General features: G+C 41.1%; 1 protein-coding gene across 3 annotated transcripts; it reads right to left on the bottom strand.

The window, feature by feature from the left end:
• Nucleotides 1-2952: 2952 nt before the first annotated feature.
• Nucleotides 2953-16790, bottom strand: LOC135240334 (polypeptide N-acetylgalactosaminyltransferase 3-like). Of its 3 annotated transcripts, none has more exons than XM_064309680.1 (11): nt 16395-16790; nt 13670-14267; nt 12325-12497; nt 10400-10549; nt 9688-9922; nt 9320-9437; nt 8291-8491; nt 6212-6343; nt 5611-5712; nt 5245-5397; nt 2953-3675 (listed from the first exon to the last, which is right to left on the bottom strand). In XM_064309680.1, the coding sequence occupies exons 2-11, from the start codon at nt 14176-14178 to the stop codon at nt 3562-3564; spliced, it is 1887 nt and encodes a 628-aa protein (XP_064165750.1). In that variant the 5' UTR covers nt 14179-14267; nt 16395-16790; the 3' UTR covers nt 2953-3561. The 3 variants fall into 3 exon arrangements, with proteins under 3 accessions (XP_064165750.1, XP_064165751.1, XP_064165752.1); XM_064309681.1 differs by lacking the exon at nt 16395-16790 and adding an exon at nt 16079-16385; XM_064309682.1 differs by lacking the exon at nt 16395-16790 and adding an exon at nt 14787-14960.
• Between the last annotated feature and the right edge of the window lie 5874 nt (nt 16791-22664).

The raw sequence follows: 22664 nt of genomic DNA, 5'->3' as shown, positions 1-22664 counted from the left end.
TATTATTTGCTTTAACCATTTATTGTTGAGGTGACATTATGAATGTGAGAGAACTACTTATTTTCTCTTATTTTTTTTATTTATTTCATTTTGTTGATAATGTGGATTGTCTATAATGTGATGTTTGAATGTCTTATCTTGTCTCGTCTTTTGTGTGGACCCCAGGAAGAATAGTTGTTACTGAGGTAATAACTAATGGGGATCCTAAATAAATAAATAAAATCCGAACAAAAACTAAATTTGGTCAAAGAACAACTAAGCCTCTTAAACCATGTCTGCATGCTTTATATATTCAGTTGCAGTCACATGACTAGATATTTGGAGGCTATTTGTGTTAATGAGCAGGTGTACCTAAGAAAGAGTCCACTGATAGCTTAGCAAATAGTCAAGTACATTCAGGTCATTTAATTTTAAGATAAATATTTTCAAAAAGAACTGTAACGACAGTAGAAGAATACAATTTTATTTACACAACAAATTCTTTGACAAGTCACAGTTCTGGAGCCAATCATAAATTAAACATTTCCATTAATTTTAACATTTTAACTGCATGATTTAATGATTTCACCCTGTGTGTATAAAAAAAATCATAGTGCCATTAAACAAACAATACATTCTGGCCTTTAATAAAGGCATAATTTGTATAAATGTAAAGCAGAAAAGGTTCTGCATATCATTTCAATGTAAGGCAATGTAAGCTCAAGAAGGGGTTTCTATATCCTTGAGGTAATACATTTTAGCTGAATTTTAACTATGCTCTCTAGGTGACTAAGAAGTCTCACTTTACTGTAAACAGAGGGAGACATGGTTGACAGGATCTTGAAAGTTTCCTTCTTCTACTGAAGACAGGACGGCAGTAAACATGCCATATCGCAAAACGTAAGTACAACACTGATATAGCAGAATATCATTTTATGTGTAAACAACGTGAGCAAGTTAAATCACAAGTTCAATGTGAAGTACAATGAAGAAAAGTAGAAAAGTGATTCATTTGCAGCTGGCTGTTGAAGGAAGTAAGAAACTGAACTTGCTAAAGAATTCCATATCGTGAACAATTAACCATATTTCTGGAGCAGCCCCAGTCTTTAAGAAAAATAGATTCTACTCCAAGTTTCATTAAGAAATGGACACTATTACTTACAAGACATATCAATCAATCTTTGCAATACTTAAAACTACCTAATGTGCATTCTACCAAAAATAAACTCTATGCACACTATTTTCAACATGCAAAGAATACAAAACAAGAAAAAACACCATAAACCCACACATAGTGGTAATTACAAAAAGAAACAGGCCACTAGATACTCATAATAAATAAGTATTATAAGTATTATAAGTATTATAACCACACATCTATAAATGGGAGACCTTTATGAAAAAGGCATACTTGGGGCAATCTCTCTTTATATTTCATTAAAGATTATTTCAGAATTCAAATAAAATGCATGACAAGGAAGCACTGCAGAAAAATGATAGAAGCAAGGCCATTCTATAAGTATATTATGTATATCTACATATAGATATGGCCTGCGATAGATTGGTGGCGGTGTACTCCTGCCTCTCTCCCAAAATGATAGGCTCCAGAACCCCCCTGTGACCCTGACCAGGAATAAATAAGTGGGCATAGATAATGGATGGATGGGTATATGTAGATATGCTGCAAAGGTAGCTGTTTGTTAAAGGCAATCACGGTGATTATGTGCTGCCATCCCAATGTACCGTAGCTGTCTCAATAGAGCCATTAATACAGAGTATTATTGTTTTTATTTAAATTTGATGACACAATACCATATCCTAGGGAAAATCTGCTCGTGTACAATTTAAATGAACTAATTTGAAAGGGGGAAAGAGGGGTCTTATATAAGTAAAAAAAAAATAATAATTTTGTTTACGTAGTGTATGCATTAAATCAAAAGATTTAATGCATACACTACGTAAACAAAATTATTATTTTTTTTTTACTTATATTGACCCATCATAATGAGTAATTATTGAAGCATTATCAATGTAAGTGAAATACAAATTATATTTTAAAACTACAGTTCACATTTCTTATCTAACATGTACATTATTTGGGCCCAAAATGTACTGAAAAGAACCATTTGTGGGTTTAATATAGGCACTCACAAATAAGCATGCTAAAAATAAGGGATACCAAAAGTTACCAAAGTTTAGACATAGAAACTCAAGAAAAACCTCTGAAATGTAAGAATGTAAGTTGTTTCTTACATATGAAAAGCATACAGCAAACCCTTATAAATACACAACTGCTTAAATCTGCTAAATTACTTATATCAAAATTATACCACGTTTCAACAAATATTTCATCAAATATTTCACAGAACCATTCCAAAGCAACACTACTATTTGCTTCTTGCATGCATTCCAGTAACTTGACCTTGTGTTTCTTCATTTCGCTCTCCCTGGGGGATTCCATGTCACATGTTCACTTCAGCACCAATAGAATGCCCTATGCCAGGGTTCTCTCATTCCAAACTGTCCGTTTCATTTACACCCCCTTTGAACACACTGTGAGGGCATTTGTCAAAGTGCAAGTGTTTTTATTCGGCTTGTGTTGATGTCTGACCAACAAAAACCTTATTCATCTGTGGAAGGACTGTCAATCAGTGGCTGAGGCCTGACAAACTGTTTATGCCTAAAGTGGTAGTATAAACACGGTGAACTTCACATTACATACTTTCTTACAATAATTAACCATAGCTACATTTATGTATTTAAGCATGTTCATCGCCAGGATGCATTTAACACAGGAAATCCCAAACAGGACATTTTATTGCTGGATTCAATGCAGGTATGGTAGTTAGCTATCAAGCTAGCTATTTGATATCTTGGAAAACAGACAAATAGTATAGATGAAAATAGGAATCATTGGTGTATTAAAAGTATACCAAATGAAAGAATGAAACAAAAAAGTTATTAAAAAACATGTTCAGTTTTCAGTCGTTTTACTTTATTGTACTTTGCTTTGCTGATGTTAACGGAAAGCTTTCATTACCAGAACATCGTATTATTACATTATTGCAAACAGAAGTTACATCCCAGAAGTCCAGTTGTTGATAGCTGCCATATTTGATTCCACTGGCTGAAATAACATCACATATGGACATTCTCATAAATTGGAGACTTGAAGGCTATGTCCAAAAGACCACTCATTGTGTCCCGCGATTGGCATCCAAGAACCAATTTTGGTTATCAAATCTGTCGCCACAAGACAGAGCTTCTCCTCTCTGCAAATCCCTGCTCGCCACAAATCCTTTCACCACAAGACCCGCCTCTCTCCTGAGGTGAGGCCACGCCCCTTTAAGCCATAAGTACAGTAAGTTAAGTACCCATTTGTTGCATCGTAGAATGCAATATATGCCACGCCCACCCGCCCTCCAAAAAAGAAGGAAAAAAAACAGATTCTGTGTGCTCGTGTATCCATACAAAAATTAATTTAAAAAAGAAAAAAATGGTAAACATGAGAAATCCAGTCCATCAGCGGCTCTGGAAAGGGACTTATCTCCATGTCCTTGCAGGGTCCCGGGGGGGGGCGTCTCAGGTGAAGACCCAAAGCTGGAAGCTGTCAGACGGGTTGCAGTCCTCCAGGGTGGGGTGCTCTCCTCTAGCACTCAGACACTGCTTCCACCCATGGTTCCACAGCAGCTTGTTCTAAAAATAAAGAAACGAAAAAGTTCAATTAAGTAACAAATAAATAAATAAATATACAATCATCTGGAATCTGGAAATATATATTGAAATGCAAAATAAGGCTCTAGCGTTGGAAAATAGGTTTACTGCAAATAAATTGTTAAGATTAGATGTATGTTGCCTGATTTGGCATTGCATCGATGTACTTTTACTCTGCAAATTGACTAATGAATGCATTTTTATACCTCAAATATCTATAATTTACAGTATAGTATCTGTATTCACAGTGGCAGAGCAACTGTCAGGAACAGGCTGCGCATACTTGTTTATGCACAGTGCATTCTTATGATGTCAAATAAATGTCCAATTAGCATAAATCCCTTCTGAGCACAAGGGGACAGAGAACAGTGGGAGATGGAAAGCACTGTGATAACAAGAGTGCTGTGATGCTCTTATTTCACTTTCTCCTCTTATTTACTGACTTAAAACATACAAAAAGAAAAGCTTTTTGGTGATTAGGAGAATCTGACATTTTGGGAATTCAGGTCACATTTTAACCCCATGTGTATATAACATGAAAAACTACTTTTATATTTAAGAATTAAGTGTATAAAGGTCCAATACCTAACTCTGTAACCCAGACAAATCATTTTAAAAAGGACACCTACGGTGCTTGCAGAAAGATGCAGAGTAAAAGTATTGCTTTTCCTCAAAACATTACATTGACTATGAATTTGTAATTTCCAGAAGCCATGCTTTGTGTGAAATCAGAAACTGGGGGTTACCGCCTCCAACAATGCTCCTGAGCCAATAGCAAGCCCATCAGGTTCTCATGAGTGAAATGCACAGCCGGTGGCCAGTTATAGTTAGTGATGAAATGGCCGACTTTGTTGGTAAGCGCACGGCTCCATCAGAGAGCCAGCTAAGCCCAACAAGTACTAACATTAGACCCAAGAAACCTGGCAGAGAGATGAAAGTCATGGAAAAAAATAAGAGTGAACATCAGCCTACTTCAGAGGTTGGGAAAGAAGGGCCATCCCGGTTTCTGGATTTCATGCCAACTTCTTAATTTAATTAGCGGAAGCATTTATGCCGGCTGACATTTTAGCAACATTTCTTGACAAGCACATGAATGGCAGCCAAAGACTGTTCCTATCTCCCTATATGAAAAGTTTTACTGTAATCTAACCTACAAGTGAACCAGTCTTGATGCATACGGCCAATTAGCTCACTTAGCCAGGGTAGTTGGTGGAAACAAAAACCTGCATACACACTGACCCTCCAGGACTGCAGATACTCTTCTTCTTGTTAGGTAACGTAAGCTAAGTTAGGACTGAATAGGAGGACCAAAAAGAACATTTGATGATGACATTTTGCTAGCTAGTCTAGCATTATCTATAATCGGATTAGTTAGATGGCCTGTCCAGGGTGTATTCCTGCCTCCCGCCCAATGCTTTGGGTTGAGATTGCAGCTCTTCCTTGTGGACACTAGATTTCCAGTTACCTATTGCTTCGTTAACACAGCCAGTGCTCTCTGAGCACACGAGGGGAAAGAGAGAAGAGGGCGTGGCACGTGCGCTGGAGCATCACCTTCTTAATCTCCCACTTCTGCTCGGGCCCAGGGAAGGTGCTGTGGCCCTTGTACTGGCATTCCTCCAGCTTCAAGGGTCCCTCCGCGGCATGCAGGCACAGCTCCTTCTGGATGTTGTGCCGGACCTCGTGGCGCGTCGAATACTCAAAATACTGACAAATTAGCGTAAATATTCAGTCAAGATTAGAAGGATGTTGCTCATGAAATAGAGCACCCCCTCACCCCTCCATTTTATAACCTCAGCTTGTTGTTGGTATACAGATAAATTAACTGATCACTGAAATTAGGTCAAAAACAGGACTACCAGAAGAGAATGACATGGGAGAGTTTTGAGGGGAGGCGGTTTCTCTCTAAAGCAAGCACACCTGGTTTCCTCCAAGCCCATGGCAGGGGTACAGGATTAGCGGCTTGGCGCCCTCGTTGTTCTCGCCGGCATCCAAGCACTGGTTTTTGCCAATGCTCTTCACCTGAAAGGGAACAGGAATGTTCTTTCAGTGACAAGGCCTCAGATAGCAAGCCAGGGATCTCAGACTGCACACCCGGAAGTCCAATCTCTCCAACGACATCGCCGCAGTTTTTCTGTGGTGTTATTTCAATCAGCAGCCAAGTTAGGTATTGTAAACACGGTGTGAGGGCTCTTTAGACAAGCAATTACTTAAATTAAGCACTTGAGTTCTGAAACACGCCAAAAAACCAGCATGAAACAAGGCCGGGGTTTGAGATTCCAGCTCTGCAGTATGCTTAAGAACTCAAAGGCACTCTGAATGGTTTTGTTTTGCTTTCATACTGTACCATATACGGTTCTATCTATCTATCTATCTAGTCTATCCAACTATCATTCCATCCATCCATCTATCCATCCATTGGCCAGTGTTATCCACTATTTCCCACAATAAGCCCCAAGACATGCAGGTTTTCATTATTACACAGCACGTAACCGATGAGTTAAAGCAGATGATTTTTTACCGAGCCAGAGCGGACAGGCTTGAGGTCAGGCATGAAGACCTCAGGATACACGGTCTTCAGATACCAGGAGAAGCTCTTGCACTGGAGACGCTCCCGAAGCTCCACGCGCTTAGAGATGTTACCGAAGGACCTCTGCAAAAACAATCCCAGTTATGCATCAGAAAGGGGGGGGAAACTTTCCCTAACGTAATCACAAACTTCCATCTCTCAGCCAAGGTCATCCTCAATTACTGCTTTTCCGTGACTAGTTAGCCATGGAATTCCAGGTCATTTGGCCCCGAGCACAGTATCCCATGTTGTACATTCTCATTCTGATGTGAACACTGATCCTTAGATAAAAAAGAACCCACTGTATCGCCCTCCAGCACATCTTCACCCGCAACACATGACTTGACCTTACTGCCATAGAAAAAGCTTTCAAATGATGAGCCCAGCATGGTGCTTCCCAGCTGTGTTTAAGGAGTGGAATAAAACCGGCAGAACTTTATTAACAATTATTAATGCTACATTCTAAAATAAATTAATGCATAAAGATGAAAATAAATACATCTTCTTGTGCCGTAAATGTGTTGAATTTATTGTGCTGATGTATGGGGAAAAGAGCCTAATTGCATTAAAATGTTATGGCATAACAAAATATGAAAAGGTTCAAGGGGGGTTAATACCATATTATACAAGGCTAATTTGCCAGTGGGCATCATTAATCACACACTTAATGTCATTATTTACATAATTACATGGATATTGGTTTCCTCCCACATAAACATCTTTCGCAAAAAGAGCGGAGCAAATATTGAGCTGAACCGAAACCAGCCTGCGTTGACACAACAAATGAAAAGCTCAAGTAAAGCCTCAAAGTTTAAGTTGTTAAGAGGACTCGGGGGATATTTGAAGAGAGCAGCAACTGCCTCTTTTCCCTTGAGGGGTGTACAAAGTAAACCTTTCTGTAACTCTGTAACAAATCTCCAGACACTACTTTGGAGTCAAGGAGCCCAAAGAAGCCGTTTTTGCAGAAGGACAACAAAAAGCCGTTAAGAGTTGCAGCTTCACGGATTGCGTAGTGGTCTGGGTATGGCTTTTTTTTTCCCCCTCTCTCAGCGAAAAACTCTTCTCTTCTTCGCATCTTCAGTCAGTGAGGGTTACACTCTGTTCAGACTTTGTCCAGACGAAGGCTAGCGCAGAGCCCAGCGTGGGCCTGCTAAAATGTGGACCGGCACGGAGAGGAGAGTGGCCAAAGGCCGGGCCCCCCTGCCCCTGCGAAAACAAAGACGACGCGTTCGCCGCGTTTCGCCCGCGCAAAGAAAACATTCCACAGAGAAGGCCTGCAGGAGGAGAGGCATGGAGCTGATTAATGCTGTAACAGGTTCGCCCAGTCAGAGCTGGGGTTCTCGGAGATGAGTCACGTCTGTAGACAGTGGCTGGGTCCCAGTACAGAGTCAGCTGCACCGTTTGAAAGCACCATTTCCCACACTTGTCTTTCACAGGCATGTCCCAAACCGAAGTCATCAAAAAATGCATCCTTCTAAGGTGCCTTATTTTGGTTAAGTCTGAAGGCAACATCTGATTCATGGTTCAGCAGGAAGGATATCCCATATGTCTTTGCAATCTCACTTCCAGTACAAAAAAAACCTAACGTAGTTTTAACCTGGCTATCCAGCCAGCATACTCGAACATGATAATTTGGTCAAAACAAAAAAAGTATCTGAAGTGGCTAATTATGTAGAATGTAAAAGTAATTTTTTCCCCCTTAAATAGAGAATCAGGATACTTGCGACTACAATGCTTGGAACTAGAATTAGTATATATTTGAGTTGGGTCTCTCAGTTGGAAAGCCATCAGCTGTAACAATAAACACTTATATGACATGGGTACTGAACGCTCTGTGACGTCATCATGTCTTCAAAGTGCGTCCCAAATTGGTTGCCTTTTGAGGTTCCTTTACCTTTAGGACACTTCAGAGGTAGCCGCCTGCTAGGGATGCAGGCAGCGAGGCAGCTGCCTTCTTACTGGGACACAGCCAGAGTTCTACAGTTACAAACAACACTATAAGCGGTTATAAGACATAGATTTGCCGTCTACCTCTTTGGCCATCTGCGCGGCCAGGTGGTTCCGCCGGTAGAAGACCTCCTTGTAGTCGTCCATCCAGACCTCGGCCAGGCGCACCTGGTTGCGCACAATCACCTGGGTGCCCTTGGGGAAGGTGTGGGGGCTCTTGGAGCGGAAGACATGCCCCACGATGGAGCACGGGATGATCTCCAGCTGCCCCCCGCACTGCCACACCTGCGTACACAACACCAGCCACTCCTTTAGAAGACTAGCATTCACCTACATGACAACAAACCTGTTTCTGCCGCTGTCAATCATAAGAGGGGGCGGGGATTCACACAGGAATAACAAGGACAGTTCCAGAGCAGCATTTTTTTTTCCAAAGCTGAACTGCTTTCCATCATTTGACTGGAATCTGCAAATATTAACAGATTTAAACAGAGATTTGGTTCTCTCAGTGCCAATACTCTGAGTAATTGCCCTTTGAACAACTCATCTCCTGATTGAGTAGGGAGACAGTTCCAAAAATCACACACAAAAACTGAGAAAGAGGAGTAACAGACAAAGTCAGTGGAGGGTGCTTGACTAATTATATGGAATGTCTGACAGTGACAAATATATGGAGACTTCAGCTGCTTTTAGAAATTCTTGGGGCTTTTGGCTAAATAATCTATCTTATTTGTTCATCTGCAAGAATGTTTACTTCTACATCAGTTATTATTTCATTTTATATTAAAAATAGACATTATAAAACAATGTACAAGAGACAGCTGTTATACAGAAGTGGCTTTAATTGGTGTTTAATTCAGTTAGAACCTGGTCAGAAATCAAATAGCCACCTGAAATACACAGAACTAACCATTTCCATTCTATTCAGAGATACTCTTAGATTAATTATAATTTAAAACAATAAATACCAACAGCAATAATAATAATAATCTTAAAAAATATGTATTTATTTTGGTTCCCTACTGAGATGCATAGAAAATGTAGTGATTTAATGAACGTTTAATGAAGGTGTGGCTCCAACATAACACTGATTTCTAGCAAGTGGAAACTTACTCTGAAAGACATTTCTATATTCTCTCCACCCCAGATTTCCATTGCTTCATCGTAGCTTCCAATGTGATAGAAGTACTCCTTCGAGATAGAAAACAGCCCCCCAGCAAACGCGGGTGTCCTGTAACAGACACGTTATATGTGTTATTTTAAATCACACGTAATCCAAAACAGGTCCGACTATGATACTGCATAAAGACTTTCAAATGAATAGGAAAAAAGTTTAAAAGGCAAACAGAAATACTTTACATTTTTTCCAGTGGAAAACTAAAGAAAATAATCAGGGACTTTAGCTCTGATACTTATAGCTTCATGTTTTTAACAGTGTGCTTTCACGGACAGTGTGAGCGTTCAAAAACAGAGTGTCTCACCTGATTGGACAAGTCTCATCATTTCTCCTGCGCTTCTCGTGGTCGGGCAAGTTCTCCCAGCCAAAGGCCAGACCCCAGTCAAAGTTCCCCCTGTTGTGGTTCTGCCCGTAGGGGGAGGGCTTCATGAACTCGAACGTGTTGAGGTCGATGGTGGTGATGTCAGGACTCACCACCGCTGTGTAGTTCTCGGCTATTCGGGCCAGTAAGGGCTCCAGCCATCCGTGGAAACACTCACCTGCGACACACATTCAGGCCAGTTAACAACGGGGACCTGGTCACCTGACCAGCCCTTCAGACGTGCTATTGCCTGAGTGCACTGCATAATCCAATTTTAACAACAGTATGCTACATGCCAAGCTGAAAACGTGGGAGATTCAGAACCGCATTCTATCAAAATGGCCATCAATTTCTTGATGAAATTATGCTGAATATAATATTGCAGACTGATGTAAAAGGCTGCTGCAGACATTATTAGTCTAAATAACCTGTTCTGAAAGGAGAAACAAAAAAAAAGTTGTATGGTAAGATATTTTGCAACGATAGTCATCTGTAACAAACAAAGCATGTCTAAAAATAACTAGCACGACGGTGGCTTGTTTAAAGAGTGACGTGGGCGCCGGGTAGGATTCCTGAAAGGGCGTGGCTCGGGTAGAACGCCACGTTTCCCCACCGCCCGAGGACTCGCCAACTGACGTCGGTGAGGAAGACTCACAGTGCGCATCAAGGAAGGTGAGGACGTCCCCGGTGGCCTCGGAGGCGCCCAGCAGCCGGGCGGAGATCAAGCCCTTCCTCTCCCGCTGCCGAAGCACCCGCACCAGGTGCAGCCGCTTCAGGTACTCATCCAGCTGCTCGTGGAGGGCCTCTGTGGGCACGCAGCGACCCAGAGAGTGAGCGTTTTACACAGCAGCTATAAACACTACAACAAACACTACAACAAATCTACAAACGCTACAACAAGAACTACAACAAACACTACAACAAATCTACAAACACTACAACACGAACTACAACAAACACTACAACAAATCTACAAACACTACAACAAGCACTACAACAAATATACAAGCACTACAACAAACACTACAACAAATCTACAAACACTACAACAAATCTACAAACACTACAACAAGCACTACAACAAATCTACAACCACTACAACAAATCTACAAACACTACAACAAATCTACAACCACTACAACAAATCTACAAACACTACAACAAATCTACAAACACTACAACAAGCACTACAACAAATCTACAAACACTACAACAAGCACTACAACAAATCTACAACCACTACAACAAACACTACAACAAATCTACAAACACTACAACAAGCACTACAACAAATCTACAAACACTACAACAAACACTACAACAAATCTACAAACACTACAACAAGCACTACAACAAATCTACAAACACTACAACAAGCACTACAACAAATCTACAAACACTCTAGCCAACACTACAACACATCTACAACCACTACAAAACACTACAACATGTCTACAAATGCTACAACAAATCTACAAACACTCTAGCCAACACTACAACACATCTACAACCACTGCAACAAACACTACAACACATCTACAAACACTACAACAAATCTACAAACAAACACTACAACAAGCACTACAACAAATCTACAAACACTACAACAAATCTACAAACAAACACTACAACAAACACTAAAACAAATCTACAAACAAACACTACAACCAACACTACAGCAAATCTACAAACACTACAACAAATCTACAAACACTACTAGAAGATGTTAATAGAAGCCATTTAAACATCCCTATATAATGGTTGCTTTTGTTGCTTTTCACTGACATAAATGGACACAAAAATTAACAGTTCATCATGTACGGTATACCAGTACACACGCACGCACAGACCCACAGACAGACACACACAAACACACACACAGCGGACCGTCCTTTCTGCCGGGCTGCTGTCTACGGACGCAGATACGATGAGAGAGACACCCCCAGCGATAAAGCCCAGCGTGGCCTGCTGCCAAGACGGCCCGGCCAGTGCTTCCACTGGAAGGAAAGGGAATCGTTTAATTACTGAATAAATACAGCAGGCCCATTTCCTGCTGGAGGACACGCTGCAGACAAGCAGAGAGGACATCTTACTCTGCCTCTCAGGCCAGAGCTCCGTGTACGAGAGTGCCGACCTCCACACAACCCCTGCGCCTCTACTGTGCCTCTGCAGTAACTCTACTGTTCCGCTGCTATTCCTCATACTCTCTGTCAACAAGCTAAGCAGCGTGTGGTCTAATCACAGAGAATAAACAAAAAACAGTGAAACTCTTGAGTACTGAAGAAATGAAATTTGAAATTTATGAGGCTTAAATCGCACAAGTAGCCACAGGAGCAAAAAAGGCTAACTGCACTGCTGTATATGTGCTGAGGCCACGACGTGTTTCGAGACCATATTCTCTTCCTCAGGCACCATTAACAAGCCTGATCATTTTCTATTTATTTATTCAGCACTCAAGAGATTCCCCAGTTGTTGTTTATTGATTTTGGATTGCCTTTTTTGGAAAATGCTGGCTTTGCTCCAACTCCGGACACGTCCCAGATCCCGGAGACCGCGCTGGCCTCCCCGCCCGCGTCTTACCGTCCACGCTGGCGTCGTCCACCAGCAGGATCTCCTTCAGGAAGATGGCGGGGGAGGAGTGGAGGACGCTGTAGACCGTGCGTAGCAGCGTGCTCCACGCCTCGTTGTGAAACACGATGATCACGCTGGTGGTCAGCAAGGGCGGGCAGCGCTTGAAGGTCTGCTCTATGCATCTGCAAAGGAGTTTAAAAACACACCTCATTACGCTCCCTCTTGAAGTGGCCTCTTGTGTTTACTAGTTCTTTCTCCAAAGATGTATATATTGGGACGTTATAAAAAATTCCAGCCGAACAATATAAACAAGAGATTGCTTGTAGAAAAGAAAATTTAGACACTAGGTCTTTTTTCCATCACCAATACCAATTAGACAGATGTCTTGGGCAAAAAAATATAGCCAAATTATGCTAAATAGCTTCTAGGAAACTCAAATAAAACATTTTTAAAAAAAAATAAACATTAGGTAGTCATAGGTAGTTATGGTTCAAATTTTCATCTGATGGACACAGAACATGAAACTGGCTGATCACTTTCCTGACTGCAGTATTTTACTCCTTACACTGCCAACTACAGTGTTCAAATGCCCTGATAGCTTACATTATATATTTACTACCAATTTAAACAGTTGAATACTTGAGTGGAAAAATCTCCATACTTTGCTCAGGGGCACAACAGCACTCTGACTCAGAAATCAAACCTGCCTCCCTCTTATTATAAGCCCATTAAAATTACGCCGTCTTTTTAAAATGTAAATTGCTGAATAAATGTGCTTCATCATAAACCGCCTTAGTTGGAGATAATGAGTATATAGGACCACTTTATACATCCTATCACCAGATGGTGCTGTTTCCATATGAAATAGTACTTCCATGATAAAAATTTAAATATGCTTATATCACAGTATCACATAAATATAATAGTGCCAACTAACCAACATTCCATCACCCCTTTCCAGTCCAACTAAAAAAGTGCCAAAAAAAAACCACATGACTTATTCCAGACCTGGATCAAATACATATTTGTTTTGGATTCAAATACTTTTCTATGCTTTACTGATCTTGTCTGGTGTATTGGAAACACTCTCAGAAAGTGAAAACTCCACCTTCTAGTCATATTGGCAGGCTCAATTACATCAGGCAAGATCAATAGAGCACAGAAAAGTGTTTGAATCCAAAGCAAATACGTATTTGACCCAGGTCTGCTATATTCCATACTGGCATTACTGGCTATGCTGCAGTTTGGCACCGAGCCGTTTCTCCTCCAGGCACTAATTGTAGTAATACTAAATGCGGAACAGATTGACATTGGCAGCAGTGTGTGAAGTGGCGGGACATTCCCGAGCACGTACTCCGGGGGCCTGGTGTCGGGCCCCAAGTCGCGGCTCAGGGAGATGCGGTCGGAGGCGTAGAGGTTGAAACAGTGCTTCTTCTCGCCCCGGTCCTTCTCCTCCTGCTCGGCGGGGCCCAGCTCGTCCGTGAGGAAGGGCTTCCCCGACGCGCCCGGAGCGCCGGGGTCCTGGGGCGGCCGTTCCAAAGCCGGCTTCAGCTCCGCGGCGGTGTACCGGCCCGGCAAACAGGAGACGCCGCCGCCGCCGTCCGCGTCGTCCGGCTTACGGACGGGGGCTTTGATCTGCATCTTGGGCCCCGCGCCGCCCCCCAGATTATGGACGGCCCCTATCACCATGTCCAACACGGTGTCCCGTTTGACCGCGATCCCCCCCAACAAGGGGCCGTCTTCTTGAGTCTCCATCACTACTTCACGCTGGATCAGGAACAGGGATGTGAGAAAAATGAGGGCCACAATCAACAGTTTCCAGGGCTGCAGCCGCCGCCTCAGTAGCCGGCGAAAGACAGTCATGCCTTCAGGGGACGTCCAACAAATTCAGAGGCAGCTCTGGGGTGGTTTCATAAAACGTGTGAAGTTGGTAACATCATTTGTAGCCGAGACTAAAAAAAAACAATGAAAAGAAATATTATAGTACTGACCTAATATATAATACAGATTAATTACTTTTTATTATTTATTTATTTTTTAGGCTCATACAAACAGCAAGTCACAACATAATATATAAAAAATGTTTTATTTGATCCCATTAAATAGTTCAGCATGATAGGACATTAACATCATTTAAATATATTACAGAGGCCATAAAATGCATTAATTTCACTAAATTTAAAGCGAGAAGAACATATTCTAATATAAAAACGACGGACACTTCAGAAGATAACAGACATAGGCTACGGAAAAAAAATGAATGGACTGACAACAGACGCGTCAAACTCCAATGTATTACACTAACCAACCTGTGACATAGTGACAAAAAATATAAGTCTGCTTTCACCGTTTCTAGCCTAAAAACACCATACCATTCCAAAATGTGGCTACCGTGTACAACTGGAAAAGACGGAATAGCTGAGATAAACCGAACGTATAGGCTATTGCTTAAACACGTATAAATTACTTACCACATCAACACACAATACCCGGCACAAAAAGCATTTTAAAAATAGCTCAAACGTTTTCAAACTGTGCGTTGAGCACCCTTACAACGTGGGAGTATTATTCCAAACTAAATCTGGTGACGTCCACGACAGGACCTTTTTCACAGTAAGCAGCGTTGGCTGCTCAATCTCTGCGAACTACTTCCGTCTAGTTGGATCCAGGTGGGATATTCTCAGGTAGAGGGAGGAGACTTGGTTTCGCGCGTGCGTAAACAGCACCCTGTCCGACGTATCCAATCCGTTGAGGGTGCGGTAAACATTCAGGTAAATATATAAATGAACAATAAATCAACTGGCGCAGCCCAGTGTTTATTTTCGAGACTGTCAATCGATTTTCCTGCGGATCGTTTGTCCGGTCTAATAACCATTCAAATACAAAAATAAAAGTCTAAGTTTAGGTAGCCTGGGGGAACGGGCGATCTACCTTTGGGAAGTCTTATTATTCTAAGGAGGGACAGTCGTCACGATCACAATTTCCATACACAGTGCTCGTAATTGTAACCTCCTCCATCATCAGTTTTATTACATAACAGAATGCAATAAATAACTGAGTTATATCGAAATAAGCAATGGCGAGAACTCTACTTAGTAGTTTGTGCAGTTGAAGCCTTATTTCGTTTTTACATTTCAGGGTAATAATTTATGGATATCTACCTAAGAAACTTGAATAAATATATTTATAATTCATACAAAGAACAGTACTATGTCTAACAATTGAATGCATTGTATCAATATTGATACCATATGTAACGAACTAGCATATTCTTTTACGTAATTATTAATAGCAAGTTCTGTGTTCGAGGAAAAGTTCTGAGGGGCCCACCATATCCCGCTTGAGTTCGTTTGGAACAATCTTAGAAATACTATCGCCTCAGCATGACATTTCTGCTTGTCTATAGCAATGTCACTATTGTAAGTAATAGGATTTGTTCAACCGGCCATTCACTGAAAGTGTTGCTGGGTTACAGACATCCGCGGAACGTCATTCCTTTCAGTTGCCCAACCGGATACGCTTTGTAGACCGCGGTGCTTTGTAGAACCTTACCTGAACATTAACAGTTGATGGATACAAATATGTTTTCATTTTAGGGTTGCATATTCAGACTGGAGTGAATTTTATGCATTTACAAACTGTGAAAGTGCCCAAGACATTAATGTAATGCTTTGTAGAACCTAACCTGAACATTCAAAGTTGATGGTTATTATACTTAAAAAAATAAATATATTTATTTATTTATTTTAAAGTAGCAACTTACCATTTTAAGTAGCAACTTCAGACTGGGGTGATTTTTTTATTTGAAAAGTGCCAAAAAGTTCCAGAGACATTAATTTACAGACTGATCAAAAAGTAGACTAGACTCTCAGTTTGCCGCGGGGAATAAAGAAGGCAGAAGGCATACAACTGGTGCCAGGGCAACGCATTCATTAAAACAACACAAATTCAAAGTGAAAATGGCAAAAACACTGTTTCCTTAGTGAAAGAAAGCGTAGGCTACCTGGTTTTAATCATTTAACAAACGCAATTCATGCTAGAAGCGCTGCCCCATGCCGATGTAGGCTTAAACAACTTACCAGTCAGTCCGGTCGATGGACACATCCTCCGCCAACGTTAATTGCCGACACATGGTAGCTAAAGTGATAAATTGTCGGAAGACAAGCACAAATCGGTGGCCATTCGAGTGAAAAGTCCTTGAGCAGTTTATAGTTTTACGTACGACACGCCCACGTTACACCAACAGCTAACAAGTCTCACCGGTATTTTTCTCTCTCTCGCACGCACTCCATTAGAACCCGGCGAATTAAAAGCTGCTCAAACATGTTTTAGAACGTAAAATTTCGACATCACCGTCGAGATACAGACAGATGTGTGCCACAGTTTCCAGTTTTACGGCCGCTCTGCCCATTCATTGTCCAAGAAGAGCGATAGCGCAGTCCCCGGAGTCTAGGACCCAGAACAACGAGCAAATTGTGATCAGACCTTTATTCAAGCTCAGCAGTCTTTTTTGTATGAAAAATTCCAGAATGTACTATACTTTTATGGACATTTTAATCCCCAGTATTAATGTTAATGTCAGAAGCACGGATTAAAACATTTCATAATTTTGGTAATTTAGGCTAGTGCTTATGACAAAATAAATAAATAAATAAATAAATAAATAAATAAATAAATAAATAAATACTTTGAGCACTTTTTAAACAAACGGGTAATACAAAAATACTACATGGAAAAAAGATTAACCTATTTTTCTTGAAGAATTCTATATTTGTAAATTACGAATAAATTAATGTTATTAAAAATCAGAAAGTACACCTCTCTGTGAAGTTGGAGACACACTTCGGTGACTGGCGAGAGGATTTAGATAATTACAAATCTATTCTGCTCTAGCACGGCCCGCCCTTGGGATGGTGCGTTCGCTTGGATGCCTGAGATTTAATACAAACCACGAAAACGCCCTTCGCATCACGTGACTCACAATTCTACCGCGTTCTTATGCCTTTAGTCCAGTGGTGTCAAACTCGTGCCATGGAGGGCCGTGTGTATGCAGGTTTTCATTCCAACCAATTAATGCTTCCTTAATTGAGTCCAATTACTCATTCAGCCATATGCGTTTAACTGCATTGAAGCACAGAATATAAGAAAATTTTTATTTAGACAATGCGGGTCACCATAGACGTCGGGTCACCATTGTGCACAAACCTGCATCCCTAATTCAGCAAATAATTTAACCAATTATATAATCAAGATCTGAGGCTGGAATGAAAACCTGCATACACACGGCCCTCCATGGCACGAGTTTGACACCACTGCTTTAGTCTAAAGAAGGACTGATAACGATAGATTATATCATGATTTTCTTCTGCCCCCCAACACACACTTTTAAGTGAGAGTAAACGAACTTGGTCCAGTCGACCAACTTTCATGAGCTTGAAACAGATTCATTTGATTTTTACTTTAAAATTCCTGAACTTTGGACATTAGTTATCCATTGTTGACAAATGATAGCAGTCTATACATATACAGCCTGCTCCCATTTTAGAAAGATATCTAGCAGAGCTGTGAATATAAACAAAATAAATAGAAAAAGCATAAACTATTTATAGGTTATGACAGGCTTCTAAAAGGCTGATGAAAAAATAATAGCATCACAAGGGAACTGTTCATTAGCTTACCTGTTCCGAATCTCAGCAAATTCAGTCACTGCATAAATTCTATTAAGTAATTATCTGCTACTGTACGGGCATAGTAATGTATGTAGTGTTAATTCAACTCTATCAGATAACATTTGGTCTCACTCTGACCTGAGAAGGACCAAATGTTATCTGTTAAGAGTTGAATTAACACCTTTAGAGGGGAGTTAATACTGGATGTTTTACCGTGTGGCCTTTCAAAATCACAAGACCTGAGGACAAGCATGTCCAATGCTAAACAGTCAGAAGTGAAAGAACATTTCAAACACAGGTGTAATCATCATACTGACACATTTGTGGTTCAGTTTATCCATCCATCCATCCATTATATATCCACTTATCCTGGGCAGGGTCGCGGGGGGTGCTGTTTACCATCCCAATGTGCATTTGGCGAGTGGCAGGAATACACCCTGGACAGGCTGCCAATCTATCGCAGGGAGTCAGGGACACACACCATACACCCATCATTCACTCACAGTCTCATCCCTACGGGCAATATAGAGTTTCCAATATAGAGTGAACAAATTAAGTAAAATGGTCCTTGCGATGATTAATCAGCTCTGTAACAGATTTAGGAGATTAAATGAGCAAACGTCAACACACACGGCACGAAAAAATAAATCTTAAGCCTTTGATAATGTATGCCCTTTACCCGAGATACATTTGCTCTAGGGGTGTAAGTACACATATGTCCTCCTTGAGAAGCTGACTCACGTTAAAAGATGTTTTAGAAAAAGGACTCGGAGCCTTTTCAATGCTGGCTTTCTACCTCGCTGCCGCGAAGAAGCAGGTAGAGCGATCTGCAGCTGCTCGTGTCCTCTGGGAGTCTGCGGCTTCCCCGCCGGTTCACTCAGTCCTCCTCACCAGCGTCCATTTTAACTCCTGCTACTACCCAGAGGAACTTTTGAGCTGAAACTACTCTGGAACATCCACCTGTTATCTATACCTGCTAAACCTGGTCAGGGTCACGGGGGGTGCTGGAGCCTACCCCAGCGTGCTACTGGAGAACAAGCAATGCTAAATAAAAAAAAAAAAAAAAAAAAAAAAAAATATATATATATATATATATACCATCAAATGATCTATTGTAGCTCGAATTATCATTTTGATTTATTGTGCATCATTGTGGAAGAACAAGAGCAAAACTGAAAATGGTAATGTTTTTAATGTAAATCCCATTCACATTTCACACTAACCTATAATTTGTATATCACCGCTGAGGATCACGCCTTCGCAGTGCTTCACATTGGACATTTTCCAGAGGGAATCAAAAAACAGAAGACACCACGTGAGCCAATGTGCGAAAAGCTGATAGATTATTCTCTGACCTCCTAAAGGGGCAGCGCATTTACACACTATACATGAAATATATATTAAACAAACTGAAACCAATTATGAGAGTCAGGGAACCGCAATCACACTGTAAACAGAAGCAGTGACTCTGTCAGGGTTCAGGCAGATTGCGGTCATTTTGAACTGCACAGAGCTTTCTCCCTCCCTTTCTCCCTCAGTTCTACTGAGGTGTTGCAGCCAGCCAATATACCTACCTGGGAGTACCTCAAAAATCATCCGGCCACAGATTCATGTTTATGTAGCTGCCTGCCCTACTTTAAACAGGTAAAATCATGTGATGCAAAGTTTTGTAGTCATGGCTTAGCAATTTAGCTGGCCTGAACACCTTGGGTTGTCTGCTGTATCTTAAACCAGTTCACTTTCATTTTAAAAACTGTATAATTAGTTATTTCACGTAAAACAGTGGTATGGTCAGGTTTGTTTTTATGTAATATATTAGCGCCACCAACTAACGTAAAGTTGCGCAAAGAAAAATGGACGCACTACTGAGATGTTTACGCCCTTATTTAGTTTTCAAACGAAGGCAAACACTCCAGGCTGGAAGAATGTTTATTTAAGAGCTACTTCCATGATCCTTTTTCCTTTAAGCGGTTGTAAACCTTGGAACCACCTGCCTGGTAGAGCTGTTGGATCTTCCGGTTTGAACCGGATTTCAGATTTTCCTATCTGAACAGGTTCAAGACCTTATAAAATGAACTGGGAATTTGGATGCATGTGTTTGTGTGTGTGTGATGGCTGTTCTGGGTAATGCTACAGGTTGTGTTGACCAATGTTGACATCAGATCTGGGTCAAATACGTATTTGTTTTGGATTCAAATACTTTTCTGTGCTCTATTGATCTTGCCTCGTTTAATTGAGCCTGACAATATGACCAGAAGGCAGGGATTGCACTTTTTGAGAGTATTTCATTGGTTCCAATACACCAGACAAGATCAGTAAAGTATTTGAATCCAAAACAAATATGTAGCTATTTGACCCAGATCTGGTTGACATCACCGGCAAGTTCACAAGAACACACGCAACTTAACTCCAACAGCGTCTGACGAATAGAGGCATCATGAAAGCGCTTGATAAAAAAACGCAATAAAATCATCCATTTATATTTACACTAATTGTGGTACTGGATGACCAACATCCCAGGCAAACTTAAATGACATTCATTTGAGTACAAGTACACATATAAAAAATTTATTAATTCTATAACAAAAACATAGCTGGTGTTTAAAGTGACATGAGGTCCATTTCATCATTTTTCCCTGAAAGTTGCAGCTGTAAACGCTCCGTCAGTCCCATCGCTTTGTTGTTTCTTCGAGGCCTTTTCTCTTGCGCTGCCATTTTGCAGCGCTGTTGATTTGGGGAGGCCATGCCACATCTTCCATTGAGTGTAGCCATCTCGGCCTGCATGAACCATGGGAAATGGTTCCAACAAAATAAGATTAAATATAATTATAATTAAAAAATATATAGATACATGTACAATCTCTGGAGACAAAACCTTACTGTACAAGCTGCTTTGGCAGTGTTTTGTGTTTATTTATTTATTTATTTTGCCCAAGCCTGTGATTTCCCCATACCAGCCATTGTATAGACACGGTACTGACAGTTACATTACATTACAGGCATTTAGCAGACGCTCTTATCCAGAGCGACTTACACAGCTTTTATATGGCATTTATATTGCATCCGTTTATACAGCTGGATATATACTGAAGCAACGCAAATTAAGCTCAGGCGTACAACGGCGATGTCCAAGCGGAGACCTTTAGGTTACAAGACCAACTCCTTACCCATTATACTACACTACCATTTTAATTTAAGCAGATGAGTGGGCACTAGCAGAATGTATTACAGATTACTGTCTGGATCTGAGCTACTCATTCATACAAAATAACCATTCAAATTTAATTCACAACAAACAGCACAGTTTTGTGGAGAAGTGGTAAAGGGGAACTGAATTTGAGTGACTCATGTGTCTACACTGTCAGATGAGCAGGCAGTACCTTAGCAGATATCACTGTTTGTCTGTCTCTCTCTGTGTGTGTATGTGTGTGTGTGTGTGCTCTGTTCACACAGAGGTCAGTCTGAATACAGAGAGCCAAAATTCTTTTTGAAGAGGTGACTACAAAAGCCAGCCTTGAAATATGGCCAACCCTGGCAGTTGTAGGTAGCTGAGTTACAACTGGGTAGCTCATTGATGAAAAAAGGATAAAGTTAGCCTTTAACCCTTAGCCACATGGCTGCAAGCTCAGTTTCTTAACCACAGAATAACGACTCCACTCCTGTAGCCAATAAGCATTCCTTACTGAATATTCTGTTCTCTAAGGACTGACAGAGTTCACCCAGCTCTAGCACACGGGGTGCTATGTGTGTCCTGTATGCAGAATACGCATCATCATGCATGTGATCAGCAACGAATGTACTTGAGAATCCTCCAGCTGGTCTACACTACATGGCCAAAAGTATGTGGACACCCAAGCACCACACTCATATGTGCTTGTTGAACATCTCATTCCAAATCCATGGGCATTAATATGGAGTTGGTCCCCCCTTTGCTGCTGTAACAGCCTCCACTCTTCTGGGAAAGGTTTACACTAGATTTTGGAATGTGGCTGCGGGGATTTTCTTCCAGTCAGCCACAAGATCATTAGTGAGGTCAGGTACTAATGTTGAGTAATAAGGCCTGGCTAACAGTCAGCATTCCAATTCATCCTAAAGATGTTCAACAGGGTTAAGGTCGGGGCTCAGTGCAGGCCAGTCAAGTTCTTCCACACTAAACTCAGCAAACCATTTCTTTATGGACCTTGCTTTGTGCAAGGTGGCATTGTCATGCTGAAACAGGAAAGGGCCTTCCCTAAACTGTTGCCACGAAGTTGGAAGCATACAATTCTCTAGAATGTCACTGTATGCTGTAGCGCTAATATTTCCCTTCACTGTAACTAAGGAGCCTAGCCCAAACCATGAAAAGCAGCACCAGACCATTATTCCTCCTCCACCAAACTACAGTTGGCACTATGCATTTGGGCAGGTAGCCTTCTCCTGGCATTTGCCAAACCCAGATTTGTCTATCAGACGGCCAAATAGTGAAGTGTGATTCATCACACCAGAGAACGCGTTTCCACTGTTTCAGAGTCCAATGGTGTGTGCTTTACACCACTCCAGCTGACGCTTGGTATTGCACAGAAATTTTACCAACTGGTTTGTTGGAAAGATGGCATCCTATGACAGCGCCACATTGAAAGTCACTGAGCTCTTCAGTATGACCCATTCTACTGCCAATGTTTGTCTATGGAGATTGCATGG

Source organism: Anguilla rostrata, chromosome 15 (assembly GCF_018555375.3).
Source record: "Anguilla rostrata isolate EN2019 chromosome 15, ASM1855537v3, whole genome shotgun sequence".
NCBI lineage: Eukaryota > Metazoa > Chordata > Actinopteri > Anguilliformes > Anguillidae > Anguilla > Anguilla rostrata.
This window is presented reverse-complemented; position numbering and strand designations above follow the sequence as displayed.